Source organism: Phyllostomus discolor, chromosome 14, assembly GCF_004126475.2.
Source record: "Phyllostomus discolor isolate MPI-MPIP mPhyDis1 chromosome 14, mPhyDis1.pri.v3, whole genome shotgun sequence".
Classification (NCBI taxonomy): Eukaryota; Metazoa; Chordata; class Mammalia; order Chiroptera; family Phyllostomidae; genus Phyllostomus; species Phyllostomus discolor.
The window spans coordinates 28,774,194-28,797,031 of record NC_040916.2 but is presented as its reverse complement, the minus strand read 5'-3'; the positions used below and the strand labels follow the sequence as shown (position 1 = coordinate 28,797,031).

The window sequence follows — 22,838 nt, the reverse complement described above, 5'->3', positions numbered from 1 at the left end:
TGCACCCCAGACGTGCCCTGACTGGGAGTTGAACTGGTGACCCTTTGGTTTGCAGACAGGCACTCAACCCACTGAGCCACACGGCCAGGGCTGGCCATTATACTTTTTTCTATCCATTTTTTAAAAATAGGTACTGACAAAACAATTCTTTAGGAAGTTTTTCTAATTTGAAAGTTCCATCATCCAGCAATTGACTCCGTGTTACTCAGTATTCACTCCACACCAAACCAAAAGCAAGGCTGAGGAAAGCCGTGTCTGAGCCATCACGCTCCCTGTGTGGGCCTGTCCTGAGCAGCCTGCCACCTGGCCTGGGGTTTGAGAAGCAGATTTAAAAGTAGAAACTGCAACCAGGTAAACAGAAAGAGAATTGAACAAGTTCTAGCCCCCCTCTAGTGACCCCTGAAAAAACAGATCTACTAAGAAGAGCTCTTAATGGGTGACAATGTTCAAACTGAAAAACAAACCACAAACTAGCCTAGCAGCCATTTCTACACAGGACGTTCTCACAAAAATAAGACTTGGCTGAATTGTGTCTACATTTCTGCTGGCTGAACCAGCTTTTATAAAGGAATCTCCGGAATCCTATTTCAACCAATAGGACTGAGGATTTCCCCTCTCAGAGCCGTGCAGCTCTGGCCAATGAGAGTGGCTCTGTTCCAGCCAATCAGGACAGCCTTTCGGACCAATGAAAGTTTAAGGATTTGGCACCCTCATTTGCATGAAGGCAGACCAATCAGGGGCCAGGGATGGGGACTTGTGTCCATATAAGTCCGCTCCCTGTTGGCTCACAGGTGTAGCTGGTTTTGTTAGGTGGGTGTGGTTTAGTGGGAACGTGGAAGGTATCCCGCATGCGCGGTATAGGGCAAGCCAAGCCCGTACAGGACAGTTTGTGTGGCCAGGGTTTAGCGGGTAGTATTGACTCACAGCTATCTTTTGTTGTCGTCCTGTGTTTGGTCGTGGGTAAGGACATCTTCACTGTGTTGTTTTGTTCACTATGTGTCAAGTTAGGAGTTATTGTTGCCATTGAGTTGGTGACTAAAAACGTTGCTTAATGTAGTTCTATTTTCTTTGTAGAGATTCATTGGCGCGTACTGGCTTCCTTTCTAAGTGTTTTCTGGACTGGTTTCTGCGTACACCTTGTTATGTTGATAAAGGGCCTAGAGCAACTTTCCCTAGGGAGCCAGCAGACTTGTGTGTGGTCATGGGTCTCGTGAGATGCAGCACCCGCGGTGGGAGGAGCCTTCCACAGATGGAGCGCGTGGCACCCCTTTGGTTTCCAGGCAGGTGCTGGGAGGGTCTTGGCCAAATAGAGTCTACATCTAAAGTGGATGTTTTGATTCTGGAAAAGAGGTTTAATAGAACTAACCGAACCCAGCACTGGGCTTCTTGTGAACCGCACATAGAGGAGTGACTAGATGTCCCAAGAAACATTGTCGCCGGCTGATCCATCTTGAACACTTGAGGGCCCTGGGGAGGTTTTTCTCCTGCACAAAGTTCGTAGATGCACGAGCAAGGTCATGAATGTTTTGGTCAGTCAGTGGTTAGCTAATTTTTACTCTGACTCATTCGAGCCACGGGTCAAAATGAAAACTGGAACAACCCTGTGGTTGTGGATCTGTGTTAGTAAAGTTATCAGCTCCAGAAAAACTTCTTAATTTTCAATGGGGGCTTTGACGGAAGATGCGAGTTCCTGTGAACAGGGGCATGGGTTGGTGGGAGGAGCCACAGGAGCTCCCCTGCTAGCTGCTAGCGGTGTGGGGTTTTTGACTCTTGCTGAGAGTTACAGTTAGGAATGTAAAACAAGTTGGAAGTAGGGTGTCCCAGTAACTCGCTGAAATCCTGGCTGGTACGAGGTTTAGGGCTGCTCATACAACGTGTCTGATTTCCAGCACTCGGAAGGGACTGTAAAATTCTCATTAAGGAATTATCTTTCATGCCTGGGCAAGGGTATCAGTATGTATATGTATAAATTCCTCACGTTTTCTAGGTGACAACACTTAGTGACTTAAGAAGTTGATCTAAAGTGCACAGGGGAGTGATCAGTGTGGCACTGTCAGAATGACCCATAGTCCCGGAACTAGATCACTGTGACAGGTATGGAGTAGAAGGCTTGCGCGTGGGACTGGTCAGTCTTTGAGGTGGTCAGTGGCCAGGCTCGGTGTGTGGGCGGAGACAGGCTACTTGGAGATGTCAGCAGTTCCCCTTCCTGGCCACACAGAGCAGGAGGTCGGGGACAGGTGTGCTGGGCCGTGCAGGTGGACGGGTCCTGTCTCAGTGGGAAGCCTGCCTCTCTGAGCCGGTCCCCACGCGTGTGGCTGCACAGGGATTCCTGAGAGGCCCCGGGGAAGCGCCTTCCCAGTGACGCTGCAGAGAACGGAGGGCAGGTGACCTTTCCACCAGGCGGTCTCCAGGTGGGTCGCGTGAGGTGCAGGGCCCCTCCTGTCAGGAGTGAAAACTCATAAACTGGAAAAGACTGATCATCTCATAAATCAAAATTAAATTTCCAATTAAGATATACTTGTCAAGACCCTGTTAAAATTGTAACATGGCATCAGAATGATAACTCCCTGCAGGTAGACAAAAATAACGATAGGGAACTTGAGTATAACTGAGTGCCGAGTACGTCAAAGAGAAACAATTTGGAGGATCTGGCTGAATTAACGTGATGGACACCAGTGCCGCTCCCCACTCTGTATGTGGAAATGGGGGGTGTGATTTTGTTGGAGCCTCTTCTGTCCTCGCTGACCAGGTCGGCTGCGGGTACTTCTACAGGGAAGTATGGGGAGAAACTCCCCGGCGTTTCAGCGGCTCGCTGTGCTGTTCCCTCGCACAAAGGTTATTAACGAAGACCAGGACCTGTTTAATTCCAGATGCGGGTGTTTGTCATTTCCAGTCTGTGACCTTGATTATAAAGGCATCTCGGCGAATTGTTCAGTGTGCCGTTGCGGAAATTCTCAGTACTGGCAGTGCTGAGCTGGTTCGTTTTTTAATGATGTTATCAAATCTCCCTCCCGCCATGAGCCGCATGATTTCTTTTCATACCTTGGCTAAGTGGTTATTGTTTAATGGGGAAAAAGGTATTTCTGAGTTAACAGGTTCATCGGAAAACAAGGTTAATTGGGAAACTTTCTGCCTCAATTCATGGTTTGTATCACTTTCCAGTCTTCGCGATGTGAACAGCCACTGAGGCCCAGCATCCAGTCCTGGAATTCACTGGGGTTTGCGAAAGGTGGGTAGTTACATCACTCAGTTCTCATTCACGCATCAGCTGAAATAGTTCCATGGAGACGTTTTTCCTCGCGCTTACCCCCCACGAAGTCAGGGAAGCGAGAAAGGCACAGTGACCGAAGCCCTCTGGGGCCCGAATGGACCCCATGTGTCTGGCCTCCAAGTGAAAGCAGTTCTAGTCGGGGTCCACTCGAGGGCGCCTCTCGCCAGGTTGGGTGGTGAACCCTCACACCTTCTAGAATCCGACCCCTTGAGAGCACCTGCTGGGAGTCCTCATTCCCGCCCCTTCCACTTCTCTGAGCCACCGAGTCCTCCAACGGCCCCCCACTTCAGCGAAGGCCCTCCCGCCTCCCTGCCCACTCTCCGGCTCTCTCTCACTTCCCAGTGGGCGGGAGCCGAGGCTCCCACGTTTCTGTGGCGAGCCCCGAGATCTCCCCAGCACTCTGGGGCAGTGCACCTCCATCAGAAACGCCTTCAGACTCCGTAGGTCCCCCTTCTCCCCGAAACCTACGCTCCCCTGCTCCGCACTCACCCAGCGACACCGCCGTCAGCCGGGGGCGGAGCCTCCACCCGGTTGCTCCTGGGCACCTGGTTTCAAAGTCTCCCGGGTCCCGTGGCTTCTTACCTTCAGAGGCGAGTTTGTTGCCGCTCCTTAGCCCAGTCCTGAACGTCCGCCTTAGCGAACACGAGGTAGAAAATCAGGCTGGTCACGTTGATGGCTGCCATCAGCAGGAAGATTTTAAACCAGGACGACTCCGGGTCCTGCGGGAAGAGCGCGTAAGGTGGTGATGATGAAGGATTGGGCTTGTCGTCGTGTGGCCGCATTTAAAACGTTACAGTTAAAACAGGTTTCAATGCAGGTTCCTTAGCAAAGGGAAAACACACAGGAAGAGCAAAAAAGTCAGGGTTTTCCTCTAAAGAGGCAATCAGGGTGCGTCTCTCGGCTCGGGGAGCTGCGAGCGTGCTCACAAAATTTTCCATGTGTGAAAAGGACACGATGACATGCGTGCTGGTGGAGGCTTGCGGTTTTTCATCTACAAACTTAGGACACGGCAGGCGGTGCACAAGGACGTTTCAGTGTGCGGCAGCACCTGGCTCCCGGCCCAGCCCATTCCGACCGGCTCTCGTCGTCTGCACCGTCGGAGAAGCCTCTCTCTGTTTCTCTCCGGCCCTTTAAATGCTCCGGGCTGAGAGGAGCGGCCCAGGCTACCTGCTCCTTCGCTCTGGGAGCAGAGACTACACCGATTCTCTCGTTCAGCTGTGTTTCGTCTGAACGTTTAGTTTCAGTTTTGTGTTTTAATTGTCGGAGGTTTCTTATTTTTCTTGGTCAAGTCTTACGGTTCTTATTTATATTTCTAATGTTTTCTTTTACTTCTTTAACCCATGCAGGTATTTCCAGCGTCTCCGACAGTCTGATTCTGTGATATTTTTGGTCTCTCACAGTAACCCTGTTTCTTTGACTGTTTTGTGATTTTTGATTAACTCATGTTCACTGACGCTTTCACGCACAGGGAGACGGCGGGGCACACGTGTAGGGTGCGTTTCTCTAGGAACATTTTGTTTGCTTCTCCCGGGCATCTGTGCACTACGTGACACTCGGTCCTTGGCGTCTGGAACCAAGGGAGTCTGACCTGGGCTCCCGTGAACGTTGGGTCATGTCAGATGTTCAGAGAGGCCTCTGTTCAGTGTCCCTGTGCCCGTGACGCCCAGGTGGGACAGGCAGGTTTGCTCCCCCGGTGGAGACCGGTGAGGGCGCCTGACGACACCGGGGAGCCTGCCCAGCAGATCCGAGTGAGTTCTGAGGGGGGACAGGCTGACGGGCTCAGGCCGCCCTCTAGGGAGGCCGCCCCTGGGAGCAGGAGCCCAGCGGTCACCATGGTGACGTGCCGCCCCGCCGGCATCATCAGCACACGGGCCCTGACGCTGGCCGGCCCACTCGGTGAGACACTGGCCACGGTAAACTCGGGCTCTCTTCTTGGCCCACATCGGGGGCGGAGGACACCTGGACGAGGTGCCTGCTCTTGGATTTCGTCCGAATAAACCAAGTTCCTGCGTGAGCTGCGTGGTGCTGGTGGTGCGAGGTGAGGCCCTCAGGGACTCCAGGCTGATGCCAGCATGTCCACGGCAACCCCCGGTCCACGCCCGAGGGGTTTTCGGGCGTTCTCTCTAACCTTCTGGCCGGCCGTTAGCAGCTACAGCTGCCGCTCTCCCGGGACGGGCGGTTCCCACGCCCGGGTGCCCCTTACCTGGTTAAGGATTATTCCCGTCAGAGTGGAAGAGGTCAGGCCTCCTGTCATTCCAATTAGCATTGTGACTCCTTTAAGAAATCCATAATACCTGTACAAAAAAGAAGGACAATACACAAATGGGAAGTATTTTAAATCTTAAACCTCATTTGATTTCGGATGAGGTTTAAGAGAGATAACTTGGTTTTCTGAATTTCCCATTTCTAGTTACATTCCATTGACATCTCAGACAAGACTGGGGCTGCACTGCGGAGGCCGGGAGGGTGGCTCCAGCGGGAAGCGATGCAGTGACCCTGAGAACGTGAGAGACAGCTGTCGTCAGCACAGACAGGAAGTCCGCAGACACCGCTGGGAGGTGCAGGAGGCGGTGGGCTGCGGGGCTTGGGAAGTGCCTTGGGCGGACATAGAACTGAGGGACTCCGTTCAGCGGGTCTGCTCCCAGTCCCAGAGCCACGGCACCCAGGGTGGCTCCCAGGGAGGCCAGAAGCCAGGCCGCAACCTTGGCAAGGAGCCCCTGGAGAGGGGCAGATAGCGCAGGGGCCGGCCCCCAGCCACACCGCGCCAGGATGTGCCCTTTGGGAGCAGAAGGAGTGACCAAGAACTCGCCTCACCCGGGGACAGAGGGTCTCCGCCCCACAGAGGGCGCTGTGTCGTTTTCTTTATTACCTGCTAATGGGCGCGGGGGGGTTGGGGGGGGTGTCCAACCTTCTGGGGTCTCTGGGCCACACTGGAGGAAGAGTTGTCTTGAGCCACACAGTAAATACATAAACATTAATGAAAACTGGTGAGCAAAACAAAAGGTTTTAAGTAAATTCACAGTTTTGTTTGGGCTACATTCATGGCCATCCTGGGCCACAGGCGGCCCTCGGGCCATGGGTTGGACACTCCTGTCAGGCAGGTCAACAGTAATGCCCCCGCCTCCTTTTTTTACTGATATCGATGATTTTTCTCTTGATAAATCTTCATTTCATTAATTTTATTAATTTGCAAAGAACCAACTTCTGGCATTGTTGATTTTACTTGTCATTTTTGTCTTAATTCTTTATCGTTTCTTTCCTTTTACTTTCTTTGGGGTTAACTTGCTGCTCTTTCCCTAGTTTCTTGAAACAGAAACATGGTTATTGATTTTAAGACTTAATTATCTTTCAACACACAAACACATTCCGAATGATGTCAGTCATCTGAAATCGGTGGCCGTTGGCTCGGGGCCCCAGCCAGCGCGCTGTCACCAGGGCTGCGGACTCTGACCCGTGCTCCCGTGCTCCTGTGTTCCCGTGCTCCCGTGCTCGCCGGCTCCTCTGCGCCATCGCGCTCTTGCCTTCGGTTCAGCAGAGAGCAGCGTCACATTCGGAAGAGTTAGTCTGTCTTGTATTTCATGTTCTTCTGATCCTTTAGACTTAACATGATCATCATTCTAGTTTTCTGATCTAGTCTGTACTCCTTTTTAAATTCATTCTTGGTTTCTTTTTCATTAATTTTTAAAAAAATATTCCCTTTACAGTTTACCATCTTTCAGTGTTTACCATAGAGACAGAAACATACATTTTTGATTTACCTTAGTCTAGCATAACTATGTTTTCGAACTCCCATAATGAAAGCACTTGAGAACACTTGAGTTCATTTATACCTTCTCCTCTTTGACATGTTGCTGCCCCCTTACTTACATGTATTGTACACCCTAAAAGGTGCCGTTTTCATTTTGGGAATTGGGGAACCATTTGCTTTGGCCCGGATTTTCCTGCTCCGTGTGTTTAGCTGTCCCTCGACCTGGGTCCCTCCCCCGAGGCCACTTCGCTCCTGCCCGGAAGGGTCCCCGTCAGTCAGCCTTTCCCGTGCTCAGCTCAGCGGTTGCCAGTGGAGTCTCGGTTTGCCCGCAGCTGTTTCCACGTTCCGTTAATTCTGGAGGGGAGACAGCTGACGGAGAGTTCGTCGGCTGCAGACCTGCAGGTGATCGGCGATCCATGTATTTGCTGGTGCGTGTGAGCGGACGGATGGCCCCCAGCTCCCCCTGTTCGTGCCGCGGGGGCAGCGGTCGGCCGCGCGGTGGCCCCTGGAGCGGCGTGTGCCTCCGCGTGCGGCACTCCGCCCCCTGCTCTCGCCCCGCTTGCAGCGGTTCCCTTGGGAGAGTCAAGGGCAGGTCCTCTCCGCGTCCACCCTGTTGTGTGTTCTGTAACTGGGGCGTCTTTAGAGACGAGGTGCTCCCTCCGGATCACGAGTCACTGCTCTGCTGTGGCTGCGGCCCAGGGTCCGACCTGTTTGCACGGAGAGACCGGCTTTCTCCTTCCCCCGTCAGAGAGGCCGGCACCTGCCCTGGTGCCCAGGGTCCCGAGGCTCACGCTGGCTCCTCTGAAAACCACAAGCCTGGGAAAGGCCAGGTGAGAGCTTTCCTGCCCCGACTCCTCGGGACCCCCGTCCCCGGGCAGCGGGTGTTCGATGTGGGGATGCGAACAGCCCGCACGCATGCAGGACCATGTTCTGGGCGACAGTCGGCCCGAAAGCTGCGCACTGTCGGCTGCATCAGCCCGCGGGAGCAGCGGGCTGGAATGTGCCCAGCCAGCGCAGGGGACCGTCAGGTTTGCCCAAGTGACACCTGGGCGTGGCCCGGCCCAGCAGAACCGGACAAAGGCTCTGCTGCCTGAACCACCTTCAGTCCGGTGGAGCCAAAGACAATAGACGGTCACCGAGATCTCTTTGGGGGCCTCCCTGTGGGACTGTGAGAGGGAGGACGGCGGCTTCCGGCAGCCTCACGAAGCCCCTCGGATGCTGCGCTTTTCTGCTCCTGCCGCCCCCAGGAGGTGGCAGCCGCTCTGCCCCAGGTCCCCCTCCCCATCCCCGGCCCCGCACCGGGTCCATTTCCCCAGCAGTGTCCTCACAAAACCACACCGGCCGTCTCCCCCCCCCCCCCCCCAGGGCTTCTCCCCCCCCCCAGGGCTTCTCCCTTGTGCTCTCCGTCCTGCTCTGACAGACCATCCCCCGCCCCCCTCTTCATTCCGACCGCGGCCCCAGTTCCCTAGGCGGTCCGTTCGGACACTCGCCCCTGAGGGCATCCTCTGTAATACCCAGGGGAGGTGCATGAAGAGCCGCGTTCTTGCTTAAATAAGTTTGGTCTCCACCCCATTAGTAAAAAATAGCTTAACCAGTACAGGTGTCTATCGTTGTGATGTAAGTAACACACTCACGCCTTAGAGACGGAGGGTGGACTGGTTCAAGGGACGAGGAATTTTTCCCAGACCCGTGTGAGCAAACGTGTTCTCGCCGGCTCTGCGACGGCCTGGCTGTCGTGGATCCTGAGCCCTGGGGACGAGGCAGCTCCGGCCGGCTCCTGCGCCACCTGAGCCGTTGCTGGCTGACGGTTCATGTCCCGCTAGCCAGTGACCCAAGGAGGCTGGGTCTACAGCGGGTCAGCTTCGCAGGCAGGCACGTCTCAGGGCGAGCCCTTGTTACTAGCCAGGTAACGTTACGTCAGTTCATTTCCCTGCTCGCTCGTGGGGGGTGACGGGCCCACAAAAATACTCCGTAAATGGTAGCTCCTTATAATTTCCTTTATCTGTTGGTGTCTACATTCTTAGCGCACCTGTGTTTAACAATGTGCATTGCTCTGTTGGCTCGTACATTCTCTGTCAAATAATCCTTTTATGTCTTTATACAATTCCAAGTAAGCAGATCACCTGCAGGCATTTTTTGGGAGGGTCTTGGAACTGAGTAAATCCAACAGATGCCGGGCCTTGGGACCCTGGCGCTCGCCTTGTGTGGATCTGACGGGTGAGATTATAGCGTTGGGACCACGTGGGTTATTCTCCGCTGACTTTGCGTCTCTACCCAGGGCCACCGCCCCACACAGCTGGGGAGAACTCTGCTGCTATGGGGTCTGTGTTCGCTAAGGCGTGACAGTCCCATAGAGCAATGTGGGCCATGCTCCCCGCGGCTGTGCAGGGAGCAGGCTGCTCCCACTGGTCCCCCTTATTAGAGCTAAAAAAAGAGAAAGGCATAACTTAAAAAAAGAGCCAAAGGTTTTTGCCAACCAGGTCTGGATTAAAATCCTGGATGAGTTCCCAAATCAGTGGTGAGATCTTAGGCTGACAATTAAGTGTCTGAGGGTCAGCTTCCTCGGCTGTGAAATAAAGACTCCCAACGGCGGGGCGGTTGGGAGGCGCGGGGACCTGGGCACCTGCCTGCGGTGCCCGTAGGAACGGAGTGGCTGACGCTGACACACAGTCTGAGCGATGGCAAGCCGGCCGCCACCAGCTCCGAGACCGTCGGAATCTTACAACAACACGCTTGCGAGCTCGGACACGGCAAGGAAGGAGACGTTTACGTCCTACCTGGGAGCGATATCCAAGGGATTGATGATCATGCCGGCCACGCAGAAGCCGGCTGTGGCGCTTGTGAGCGTCAGGCAGGTGACGACGGTGACACGGCTGGCGCCGGGGTGGAGCAGGCTCACTGCGAAGAGGGCGGGCAGGAGGAGCCCTGCGGGCGTCGGGACCGGTCAGGCGCAGCCGGGGGCACCCCACCCCACCCCACCCCATGGGGCTCGGCCGGTCGTGGCTGTTGGTGACTCACCCAGAGTGGTGAAGAGTTTCCGGATGGCGATCAAGCTGAGAATCTTCCTGGCCAGGAAGAAGTCGGCCAAGTACCCCGCCAGGTTCCCGAGGACCCAAGACAGCAGGTAGGGCAGGGCCGACAGCAGTCCATTCTGCGGAGGAAGTGGTGTGAGCATGCGCGCGCCACGGCCGGCGCTGCCCTGCAGCTTGGCGTCTGAACGGTGTGCTGCGCGCCCGAGGCCGTCAGCAGGCACCCCACCGTTCTGCTGGGGCCCAGCTCCCCGAGAGGAGGAGAAGACAGTTGCGAGGTCAGAAGCCGTTGTCACCATCCGTCTGTTTTTTTATTTCTGGTGCCGTGGAACCCGGCAGTGCTGGGTGCGGCGTCACAGGAAGACTGTGCACAGGATGGGGGGCGCCGGTCCTGGGAACCTGAGACGGGTGGTCAGAACCGTGGGGAACCACCAGGTGGGGCGGCCTCGGGGCCAGCCCCTGTGGAGCCTCGCAACAATGGCACGGTCTCGTGGGAGATAAAACAGAGAGCGGGACCTCGCTGTGCTGCTGGCCGCAGGCTGGGTGGCCGCGCGGGCTCCCTACAGAAGGCCCCGAAGTGCAAGCCCACACTCGCTTCTACCCGAGTTTTCGTCCTGGCTGTTACGACCTCCAACAACAGAAGGTGCTAGGCCTCCGTGACTCTCCAGGTCAGACAGTTGTTGGGACTGCCAGTGCTTTCACAGCCGGACCTGAGTCCTGGCTCCACATCACAGGGGAGGGTGTACCCCCCTGGGGGAGGACTGGTGTGTGCTGGGGGGTGGCATTCAGGGAGGGGTCCCAGTCCACTTAGGGACCCAAGCTGTTGAGGCTGAAGTAATACACAGGGCGATCACACAGGAGTGGGAGGGGCGGATCCGTGGGAACAGGTGAACACGGCTGGGAACAGTGAGGCTCCAGGCAAAGCGTGTCAGCGAAGCCGGCGGGTGGGCGAGAGCTGGAGCCAGAGCCACAGGAGACGGAGGGATGCGCGAGGCATCGGGTGCAGAGGGGCGCGGAAGGGGTGCTTACCTCCCTTATGTCAATGCGGAGCCTGGCTCTGAGGAATGTTGGCATGTACATGAACATGATGCTGTTTGTCCAGGAAAAAGCAAAACAGCAGAAGGAAATGGCCCAGACTGGGAGGGACTTGAGCATGGCCTTGATGGGCACCGACTTCCCGCTGGAGCTGACCTGGGGGAGGAGCCGTCTCTCGCTCAGGCACCAGCACGAGCCGGAGCCCGCGCCCCGAGGCCCAGACCCCGGGTGTGGGGCACCTGCGTGTCACCTGCACGACGGAGGACGCGATGAACTCCTTCTCGCTGAGGCTGATGCACGGGTGCTGCTCGGGGTCGTCGTAGAACAGCAGGAACCAGAGCAGGCTGAGGGCGCAGCCGCCAGCGCCTGTGGAAGCGGGAGGAGGGAGAACTGGAGCTGCTGTCTCTGTGGGGGTCTTGGGCCCAAACTGGCATTTTCGATGATCCGTGTGAGAACCGGGACTTCCTCCTCCTTTTCTGGAACTTCGAGGCAGGCCTCACACTGTGGGTGGTCTCCTGCATCCACAGCCGCCTCTCCCCACAGAAAGATGTTTACAGGTGGGGGTGGGGGCGTGGGGAGGGGACACCCTCTGGCCTCCCCTGACCTCCTCGCCCTGTACCCCCTGCTCATGACCATCAGGCCCTTAAGTCCCGTCTCTGCCCACTGCCACCGCTCCACGGCGAGGGGGCGCAGCTGAGCCCACACGGGGCTTGCCCATCACCTGGCTTCCAGAGCTGGGCTTTAGCCACGCTCCCAAGATGCAGGCCAGGCCTAAGGATGGGTCAAGTCCTATAAGACTTCGCCAAATTATTGGTTGTTTTTGAGTTGTTTCACATCAGTGAGCTGATTCTAGGCATCCCCCACTAGGATGGCGGGGGGCGGGGCATGTAGTGTTCATCAGTCAGTCTTTGCAAAATGAGTTTATGGATCAAATGCCCGTCAGGTAGCGGACATGGTTCTAGGCGCTGGGAACACAGCAGTGACTAGAGCACAGACACCCTGTCTTCTGGAGTGTCCTTTTTTTTTTTTTTAAGATTTTATTTATTTATTTATAGAGAGGGAATGGAGGGAGAAAGAGAGAGAGAGAGAAACATCAATGTGTGGTTGCTGGGGGTCATGGCCTGCAACCCAGGCATGTACCCTGACTGGGAACCGAACCTGCGACACTTTGGTTCGCAGTCCTTGCTCAATCCACTGAGCTACGCCAGCCAGGGCTTGGAGTGTCCTCTCCAATGGACGAGACGCAGAGTGAAACCAGTACATAAGTCAGAGACCTGAAGGGCTGGCACTGTGGAGAGGAGAGATGGGCGGGGAGGAGGCTGGCTTGGAGATCGCTGGGACACGGGTGTGGGATGAGGACACTGCGAATCATGCGTGCGGGGAGGAGGGGGTGCGGTCAGCCAGGCCCTGAGGGCCGAGGCCGAGAGCCCGCAGCTCCGAGCTGGAGGACGGCGGCCATCCGCTCAGTGGCGCATCGGGCGCTCTGCGTGCAGTGCTTTGCTTGTGGTGGGAAGTCAATGAGTGTCGACTCTTGCCTTCGTGACCTTCATAAGTTTACACAGCATTGACTTCACGTGAGTCACTATATGTGGTTTTTATTTTTAATATTTGTTTTTCAATTCTGCACAAGGATGGGACTTCACAGAGCGAGACTCACCAAATATGTAGAAGACCGCCGGCCAGCCCAGGGCCTGGGAGATGAAGCCGGTGACCAGCAGGGAGAGGCAGGGGCCCAGCATGTTTCCTGGTCAGAGGCACAAAGGGCAGGCGGGTGAGGGCGGGCGTCTGGAGGCAGCGGCGGCGGCCAGTAGAACGAGGGTGTTGGGTGTGACGCTGATCAGAGGAGAAGGAAGTACGTGCCCTCTCCTCTTCTCTTCTGGCGCGTGAGACCAGCAAGCCCCGCCCCCACTCTGGACAGTTTCCACACCAAAAGGAAGGAGCCTGGGGTCGAAGTTCCTGAGGTCCCGATGACTCAAAACGCACATTTCTTAGGGCTCTGGGCAGGTCGTGACCCCACGCACAAGACGACTGTGGGGTGGAGACCCGACGTCATTACCTGACAGGCTCACAGAGGTAAGGCGGCTTCGTTCCAAAGGAGGGGCCCACCTGACCCACACCGTGTACTGAGCCACTATCACCGTCCCCTGCAAGGACGACAACCACGACCTTTGCCCCCTGGCGCTTCCTGCGAGAGGAGAGCCTGGCCAGTTTTCGCACGACCGTCCTACCTGGCTGAACCCCTGGACGACCCGGCAGGCGATGACCAAGGACTCTCCGCCTTCCGCGGCCAGCGGAACCAGCAGGTTGCAGACGGAGCTCAGGAGCAGCGCCAAGCCAGTCACCACCTTTATGGGGTACACCCCGGAGAGGTAGCCCATGGGGATTTGGGCGGCGGGCATACCGTACATGATGGCGCTCAAGATGATGCCCTGGGTTCGGGGGCTCCAGTCGTACACGGGACTCTGAGAGAAAAGCAGAGGCGTCTCATCACCCGCACGTTCCGGGACGCGGGGCACCGCGTCTGCCAGCCGACCTGTGTGAGGGAGGCTCCCTCAGGGGACCGCCCTCAGTCCTCGGTAGCGCGGCTTTCTGTGCGCAACTGCGTGTTGTCACTGGTGCGCTCAACTGGAACGTCAGGTGCTTGGGGTCAGAGGCGCGGTCCGACCCCCAGCGCCTGTCACAGCACAGGTCTTCTCTCCTTTTTCCCCCGGGCGGAATTGGTGTGCACCATTACATTAGGGTCCGGTCTACAGAATACTGGTTTGATACTTGCATATGTTGTGAAACGACCACGACACGGCTAGTTAACATCTGTCACCACGTGTAGCTACAGAAATTTCTTTCTGTGTGATGACAACTTGAAACATTTACTCTTATCAACTTTCAGTATACAGTACTGTCGATAGCTATAAAAAATCATAGCTGAGACTAATTACAATGAGCTGCCTTTGTCTTCTTCTAAAAGTTTTATGGTTTCAGTCTTATATCAAATCTCTGATCTATGTGGTTTTGTTCCTGCGTATGGTACAAGATCGGGGTCTGATTGCCTCCTTTTGCACGTGGGTGTCCAGTTTTCCCAGCACCATTTACTGAAGAGACTGTCCTTTCATCATTGTATATTGTTGGCTTCTTTCTCATAAATTAATTGTCCACATGTACGTGGGTTCATTTCTGGGCCCTCTGTTCTGTTCCATTGATCTATGGATCTGTTTTTATGCCAGTACCACACTGTTTGGATTACAATAGTTTTGTAATATTGTTAGAAATCAGGAAGTGTGATGCCTCCAGCTTAGCCCTTTTTTTCCCCAAGGTTATTTGGCTATTTGAGGTCTTTTCTGGTTCCATGCAGATTTTAGGCTTGCTTGGTCGACTGTGTAAAATGCCGTTGAAATTTTGATAGGGATTGCGTTGAAGGTTTTGATTGCTTTGGGTACTATGAACACTTCGACAATATTAATTCTTTCAATCCATGAATATGGGATATCTTCCCATTTGTTTGTGTCCTCTTCAATTTCTTTTATCAGTATCTTATAGTTCTTAGTACTCTTGTGTTTCACCCTGGTTAAATGTATTCCTATGTATTTTGTTCTTTCTGATGCAAGTATAAATGGAATTGTTTCTTGATTTCTCTTTTTGCTAGTTTATTGCTAGTGTATAGAAATGCAACAGAGTTTTGTGTGTTGATTTGTGTTCTGTAACTGTAATGAATGCTTATTAGTTCTAACAGTTTTTTTGATGGAGTCTTTGGAGTTTTCTACTTCTAATGTGTACCATGCCGTCTGCAACTAGTGCGAGTTTTACTTCTTCCTTTCCAAGTTGGGTGCCCTTTGTTTCTTTTTCTTACCTAATTGCTCTTGCCAGGGTGCCCAGTACTCTGCTGAGTAAGGGTTCTGAGAGTGGACATCCTCGTCTTGTTTCTGGTCTTAGAAGAAAAACATTCAGCCTTCTACCGTTTAGCACTACGTGAGCTGTGGGGATGATACTGGCCTTTATTATGCTGGCACATCTCCTGTACTCCCACTTGGAGAGTTTCTGTTATAAAGGGATGTTAAATTTTGTGAAACGATTTTTCTGTATCTATTGAGATGACTATATGATTTTTTTTATCCTTCTTTTTGTTGATGTGGAATATCCATTGATTGCTTTGTGGGTGTTGAACCATCCTTCTATCCCTGAAATAAACCCACTTAATCATGGTGTATGATCCTTTTAATGTGTTGCTGAATTCAGTTTGCTGATATTTTATTGGGGATTTTTACACCTGTTGCTATCAGGCGTGTTAGCCCGTGATTTTGTTTTCATGTGGTTCCGTGTCAGGCTTTGGTGTCGGGGTAATGCTGGCCTTGTAAGCCGAGTTTGGAAGTGCTCCCCTTTCACTTTTCAGAAGAGCTTGAGAATGGTCTGCGTTAACTCTTCACGTGTTTGGTAGAATGCCTCAGTGAAGCCATCGGGTCCTCAGCTTTGTTTGTTGGGAGGTTTTCAACTCCTGACTCAACCCCTTTAGTAGCTAAAAGTTTGTCGATTTTGTGTATCTTTTTGAAGAACCAGCGCTCAGTTTCATTGATCTCTTCTGTTGTCTTTGTGGTCTCTGTTTCGTCCACTTCCGCTGCGGTCTTCATCACTTTCTTTCTGCTGCTGCCTCTGCGCTCTGCTTTCCTTTCCCGGCTCCTTGTGTGCAAAGTCAGTTTGTTCATCCGAGATTATCTGATTTTATTTGTTACTTAAAAAAGCCATTTATGTCTAGGAACTTCCCCCTTAACCTCTGCTTTGGCCGCATCCAGTAAGTTTTCATATGTTGTATTTCCATTTTAACTTGGCTCAAGATATTTTTTTTTAACTTGTCTTTTGATTTCTCCTTTGACCCATTGGTTGTTCAGTAGTATGCTGTTAAATCTCTACAGATTTGTGAATTTTCCAGTTTTCTTCTTGTAATTGATTTCTAGGTTCATACTATTATGGTTGGAAAAGATACTTGATATGACTTTAGTTTTTTTAAAATTTATTAAGATTTGTTTTGTGGTCTAACCTATGCCCTGTCTCAAACAATGTTCCGTGTACTTTTGTGAATTCCGTTGTTTGGATGAAATGTTCTGTAACTATCTGTTAAGTTTATTTGATCTAATATGTCATTTTAAGGCCAATGTTTCCTTATGAATTGTCTGGATGATCTATCCGTCGACACAAAGGGGTATTAAAGTCCTTTCGTATTACTGGATCACTATCTGTTACTGTCTTTGGTTCTATTAATATTGGCTTTATATACTTAGGTGCTCCTATGTTGGGGGCATAAAAATTTACTCATATCCTCTTGTTGGATATGACCCCTTTGTCATTATGTAATGGCTTTTTTGTTTCCCATTACAGTCCCTGTTTTAAAGTCTACTTTGTCTGAAATAAGTATCACCTCCTCCACCTTCTTTAGGCTTCTGTGCACATGCAGTATCTTCTCATTCCCTCGCTTGCACCCCACGTGCGTCCTTCCGTCTGCAGGGCGCCCCTGCAGGCTGCCCGGAGATGGGGCTTGAGTTCCTAGAGCGTCCCGCCGTTCTCCATCTTTTCACTGGAGAATTCCGTCCACTGTGTTTAAAGTAATTATCGATAGGGGTTCACTTATTGCCATTTGGTTACTTGCTGTCTGCCCGTGTGGTAGTCACTCTGTGTCTTCTTCTCTTGCTCCCTTCCTTTGTGATTTGGTCATTTTCTCCTAGTGGCGCGCTTAGATTCCTAGCTCTTGGCCTTTCGGACATCTGCGGTAGGTTTTGGCTCTGTGGTGACCGCGAGCCTTACACATAGCAACTTACAGTTACAATAATCTATTTGAAGTTGATAACAGGCGAAGTCTGATGCATTCTTAGGCACTACATTTTTTATGTCACCCCCGTTTTATGTTTTTGATGTAACAATTTACATCTTTTTTTCTTTTAATGCTCACTGGAGGATATGTTTTTATTGATTTTTTTAGAGAGAGGAAGAGGGAGAGAGAGACATGGATTGGTTATCTCCCATACACACCCTGACCAGGGATTGAACTTGCAACCTTTTGGTGTACAAAACGACACTTTAACCAACTGAGCCACCCAGCCAGGGCACAGTTTACCTCTCCTTATCTTGTGTATCCCTCAGCAAATTACTGCAGTTGGTCGCTTTGACTGCTTTTGTCTCATAACTCTCATACTAGGTTTATAAGTAATTAATTCATCATCTTTACACACTATATTATTCTGAAGTTTGCCATATATTCACCTTCACCAGTAAGGATTAGACTTTTGTATGTTTTTCTTTTACTAACAAGGGCTGTTTCTTTTCAGTCTAAAGGAGTCCCTGTCACGTTTCTTGCGAGGCTGCTTTGGTGTACGCAAACCATCTTTTACAGCAAGCGTGTGCCCTTTCGAAACGGCTGCTTGTGGACGGGGTCCTGTGGCCAGGGACCACAGGGGACAGCCCTTCCTTCCAGGACGGCTCCTCCGTTCGCCACAGCCGCAGGGGGCGCGGGTACAGGAGCCACGTGGGCTCTCAAAGCTTGGCGCTCTGCTGGCTTGTCTCTCAGGGGCTGGTCTTCAGTCGGGGTGTCCTGTGGGACGCCCCAGAGAGGACCTCCAAGGGGTGAGTTCCCCCCGCGTTGTGGGTCACCTTGCTGGAGGTGGGTTTGCAGCTGTGGAAGTTGGTGCGTTCTGGGATGCTCTGTTACGTTTTGGTTTTGTTCTCTTTAGCTCAGCTCGGGACACGCCCGTGGACCGGCCCCGAGCTCACTGACCCTTTCCCCGGCTGTGTTGCGACTCCCTGGGAGCGCATCAAGGTGGTGCTCATTGGTGACGGTCGCCTTCGTTTGTACTCCATCTTTTTTGCTCTTCCTTTCGCTTTTCATCTCTCTGCCGGCACTCCCTGCCTGGTGTTCTGTGTTGCCGATGTTCTCCATTGGCGCCCTTCACATACCAGTCAGACTCATTTCAAACTCCTCGTCTGGGATTTCCTGTGCGTGTGTCGCGCCCGACCCTGGTCCCAGTGAACGCATGAAAAAGTCAGCGCACAATACCCTGCACGTAAAGTGTTATTCTGTGTAAACAGGGATAGAACTAAGCATGTTCGTATTTGCCCGTGCATTCGTAAAGGAACATGGGAAGAGTGAGTCAAAAATTTATATTTTTTCCCATCATTGCCGTTTTTCCCTGCGCTGTGTCTCCTGACCGGTAACCAACCACTCAGCACCTTCCAGCGGTAAAATCGATAAAATGTGTAAACGTGCCGTGTGTCCAGGTGTGTCTTGACCCTCCACGTGTGGTTTAAAACACTTTCCCTTTTCTCTCTAGTCCAGACTCCGGACCTGAAGAGGCCCTGCCTCCAGGTTTTTCTCCTTTGTCGCCCCGGCGGGTTCACAGAGCAGAGCCCTTCCCGAACGTGCCGGCGCCCGTGTCCAGGCGTCTGCTCCAGTGACCGCGGTCCCTGTGATGGTCCCGTCAACCACAGTCAGGCTTGTGCGCCCAGATTACCTAGCAGCTTGGGACTGTAAATGCCCCAAGGGTGAGGGTGACATTTTTGATCTACCTTTACGCGCTCCAGGGGCTCCGAGGCCGAGGCGTTGGGCACGGCCTGCAGCGCTGAGCTGTTCACCATGGCGACCATCGTGAGGCTGAGGCAGGAGCGCTGGCACAGCAAGGCCACGTTGCAGAAGTGCAGCAGCAGGGCCAGGCCGCAGCGCAGCGAGCAGAGGCCCAGACCTGGGGGGCACGAGGGAAGCCGGGCGGTTACCACGGCGCGGGGAACAACGGAGCCCACCATACTTTTAACCTGAGGAAGGGCGGCTCAGGAATTGGGAACCCTGGGTATCGTTTTGAAATCTGATGGTCCTTAACGGCCTTTGAGAAATTATGATGTACGATAGGAAGACGTGTGACTGGTGTGATAGTCCTACACCCCCTGAAATATAATCCCATCTAGAAAGTCCCGGAAAAGTAAGCCAGTCCTCCAAGGACTTTGGCTCCTGTACATGTTAAAGACACCGTTTAAAAATACCCTGGTTGCTCTCGGAACTAAGTGCCTTCAATAACAACAAAGACCTCCACTCAAGTAAACGGCTTTGTCCTCCACGCGTATGTAGCTTGGGAGGGGAGCTGGTGTGTGCACAGGGCAGAGAGGAACCGCACCCGCAGGGTGGGACGCACCGCGGGCAGTGCCCGGCCGCAGCCGGGGCGGCGCTGGTGTAGGGCCCGACACAGGCGTGGGCGGGAGGACGTGGGGGTCCAGAAGCAGAGGAGCAAGAAGGCTTTTGCATAAACGCACTAATGCAGTTCGGGGAGGGGAGTCACGTCTTCTCAACAAATGGCGATTTACCAAGGGAAATAAAAACATGTTTGCAAAGGGACTTGTGATGAGATGTTTGCAGCAGCTTTACTCAAAATAGCTGACTGGCGTAAATGAGCGCCCTGGGGCATATCACCGTCATGGGTGTCACTCAGAAATGAAAAGGAGGGAGGCACTGATGGGCTCACCAACGGTCTGGACGAATCTCAAGAAAACGACTTCTCCGTAGACCCCGAGCTACGGCGGGGCCCAGGAGGCAAGCTGCTAAGTGCTCGGGACTCAGGGACAGTTGGAGCGAAAGGCGCGACCAGCCCTCGGTGTGTTACCAGAAAAGAAGAGCCCGTGAAGACTTGGGAAACTGACAAGGAACAAACCTCAAGAGCCTAAAAGTTGGCGCATGTGGGGCCTAAGAGCAGACGTCAATGGTACTGACACACATCAACGTGATTTCTTATGTTTGTCGGCTTCAGATGTCGACACGTCTTAATGTTCACACAGAAGCTGGAACACAGCCCTGGCTGGCGTAGCTCAGTGGATTGAGCACGGGCTGTGAACCAAAGTGTTACAGGTTCGATTCCCAGTCAGGGCACATGCCTGGGTTGCAGGCCACGGCCCCCAGCAACCGCACATGGATGTTTCTCTCTCTCTCTCTCCCTCCCTTCCCTCTCTAAAAATAAGTAAATAAAATCTTTAAAAAAAAGAAAAGAAAAAAAAGAAGCTGGAACACAGGTGAAGTGGACGATCTACAACCATCACCGCTGATACAAGAAGAAACGTCAAATGTACGAGGCCCCTGACCCGTATGGAAATGAAGAGGCCCACAGCCCGTTGCCCAGCTCCTCTGCTTCTGGGAGGCTGTGCCTCACCACGGGGACAAGGCTCCAGGCCGCCAGTGCTGGCCCCTCACTGCTCTCCCCTGCCCCGCTCAAGAGGGAAGGTGGTTCTAGAAAAAAGGTTTGGGGAACGTGCAGCTGTGGATGTCCGAGGATGCAGACTCGGGCCCCCTCCCGCCCCAGTCCCATCTCGGCACCCCTGCAGCGGGGCAAGCCAGCACACCTGCTCCAATGTTCTCCGCCCACTGGTGAGCAGACAGTGGGCAGCAGTCGCTGGCAGAGGTGTGGGCAGCCAGCGTGCGTGGAGTTTTTTATTTGAGACTTTCTAGTGGACACCCACGCAGGGCTGGTTTCCTCCCCTCCTCTCCTGAGCATGCCTGAGACCTGTGACGTGTTGTGTTTAAGAAGGCGAAAGCCGGTATGAGGGGCAGGGAGGCTCCTACCTTTCCTGGAAGGAGACGGGTGGTCCATGTGCTCCGCGGCGGTCTGGCTCCTGCTCCTCTTCCCGGAAGGTCTGTCTTCCGTCCTGTGTGGGAGCAAACGGGCCTCGTCAGCAGGTCCCCAGCGGGGACCGCCCCGGCCTCCCCTCTGGTTTAGACGGTGCATCCAAGGCCAGGGCCCTCGCGGCTCCTTCACGGGCTGCCCTTGACACTGGACTCACAGTTTTTTCGTTGTTGATTAAATGTATACAGAAAACCTGAAAAGTACAGACAACAAACACCAACCCCGCCAACCCACGATTCTACGTCCAGTGAGAATAGCTCTCAAGAGTGAAAAGTAACTTTATTCAAGACCAAAAACAAGGACATCACGGCCACCAGGGAGTCTCGGAGGCAGTTTTAGGCAGAAGGATGTGCCAACAGGAAGGAAGATCATCGGGGAGGACGAAGGTAAAATAAATTCCTTTTTCTCTTGTGTACTCCTAGAGCTACAAGGTCTGCTCACCTCACCTCACCTCACCTCACGGGGAGGGTCACTGCACTGTCCACCGTGCCCCGGCCCTGGGCAGAGGGGCCGCTGTGGGGTCGGGCAGGGGGCTCAGCCGAGCAGTGACTCTGAGGAACGAAGCTGGAGCCGACTCGGTCCTTTCATGGAGCTCGGCGCCTGCTGGCGCTGGCCACGCGCTCACCGGTGGGCACCTTGAGTCGTGACCACGTCAGCTTGCAGGACGCCAGATGCTCAGCAGACACACACAACTCTGAGGACTGGACTCAGGGTGTGTCTCAGTGAGCAGTTTCCGCTGCTGTTGTCACTCACTGGAACGTGTCCTGGGGCCGCTGGCTCTTACAGCACACACACACACACACACACACACACACACTGGTTCGTGCCCCCCCCCCACACACACACTGCAGGCGCAGCAGCCCCCCCCCCCCCCAGACTCACACGCACCGGACAGCACACACCCCCCTCGTGTGCGCCCGCACAACCCTCTCACTCTCATCCCTAAACATACACTTTTTTTCCCTCGTGGAAGACCTGTGAAAGCAGATTTTTTAAGCGAAATGCCCCCAGATTGCTACCCCCCCTGGCTGAGAGCTCTCCCCGAGGGCCCGCTCACTCAGCGAGCAGCACGGGGAGGCGGACGGACCTGAAGCGGACGGACGGACGGACGCACGGACAGCGACTCCTCCCTGGCCCGCGGGCGCTCTCCCCTGAGCTCTGGCAACGCCGGCTCCCTGCGCTGCCCGCGCGGGCCCTGTAAATCCTTCACCGAGTCTCTGACCTCACGGAGTCCAAGTTAAAATTTAGTTTTTAACTTCGCCCTCACCTTTGCCTTGAATCTTCGGGGGAGGAGTGGGCATCTTCAAACCATCCCACGGCCAGTAATTTCTGACCGTGACAGGCACCCCGACTTCCTTCCCTGCGAGGAGGTGCAGCTGCCCCCGGGGAGGGGGGCTCCTTGGAGGGGGGCTCTGGGCATCAGCAACGCCCCTGCTCGCCAAGGGCCCTGCGCATGCGCCGCCAGCTGCCTCCTTCCCCCTTCCCTTCTCCCCTTCCTGCGACAGGGCGCTGCCCCGGCCCACCCCCACGCCCGCCCGTCTCTGGGGTCTCTGGGATCTGGACGTAACACCTCTTGTGACTTGACTTCCTCTGAGTGAAAGCGACCCCAGCTTCGAGGAAAACGACCCCCGAGCGCTCACTTTCGCACATTCACGTGGGAGCTTGAGGGCCCTGCTGACCCCGTGGGGGCGGCCCGGGGCCCCTCACTCCGCTGCTGGTCCAGGTCTGCACGGTCTCGGTTTAACACACCAGCTAAGGCCCAGCAGCGCGCTGGGTTCCCCCAGTCCAGCCTCCGACGAGAATGCAGCCCGGACGACCGGCGGGGTGCCGCCTTGGGAGGCCCAGAGGAGAGGAACCGGCCGAGCCCGCCGCGCCACCCGGGAGCTCCGGCCCTCGGAAACCGGGCGCCAGCTCCGCCTTCTAAGGGTGTCGTCTCGGGCCATTCGGTTTGCAGTGGTACGTTTGCGGGACTAGAAAATGAGTACAGCTGGTGAAAAAACAAAAACAAAAACAAAAAACCCCAGCTGAATGTGTAAACAAATTCTACCAGGATTCATTTGGGAGGGAGCGGAGGCCTCGACAGATACTTACATTATGTGGCCTCGATAGTTTGTTGAGGA

General features: G+C 54.0%; 1 protein-coding gene across 1 annotated transcript; it reads right to left on the bottom strand.

Annotated features, from left to right (window-relative positions):
- Window positions 1-3,601: 3,601 nt before the first annotated feature.
- Window positions 3,602-20,740, bottom strand: LOC114489508 (sodium-dependent phosphate transport protein 1-like). Its single transcript, XM_036015664.1, has 12 exons — window positions 20,658-20,740; window positions 18,626-18,798; window positions 13,312-13,545; window positions 13,140-13,227; window positions 12,741-12,827; window positions 11,334-11,449; window positions 11,078-11,239; window positions 10,038-10,170; window positions 9,797-9,944; window positions 5,475-5,565; window positions 3,854-3,990; window positions 3,602-3,685 (listed from the first exon to the last, which is right to left on the bottom strand). Exons 1-11 carry the CDS (start codon window positions 20,683-20,685, stop codon window positions 3,856-3,858), a joined length of 1,395 nt encoding a protein of 464 aa, XP_035871557.1. The 5' UTR covers window positions 20,686-20,740; the 3' UTR covers window positions 3,602-3,685; window positions 3,854-3,855.
- Between the last annotated feature and the right edge of the window lie 2,098 nt (window positions 20,741-22,838).

Coding starts and splice junctions, on each gene's coding strand:
- LOC114489508 (XM_036015664.1), bottom strand. CDS start 20,685: ATGGACCACCCGTCTCCTTCCAGGAAAG. Junction 18,799..20,657: donor CCCGTCTCCTTCCAGGAAAG/GTAGGAGCCTCC, acceptor CGTGCCCCCCAG/GTCTGGGCCTCTGCTCGCTG. Junction 10,171..11,077: donor TCCGCATTGACATAAGGGAG/GTAAGCACCCCT, acceptor CTTCCTCCGCAG/AATGGACTGCTGTCGGCCCT.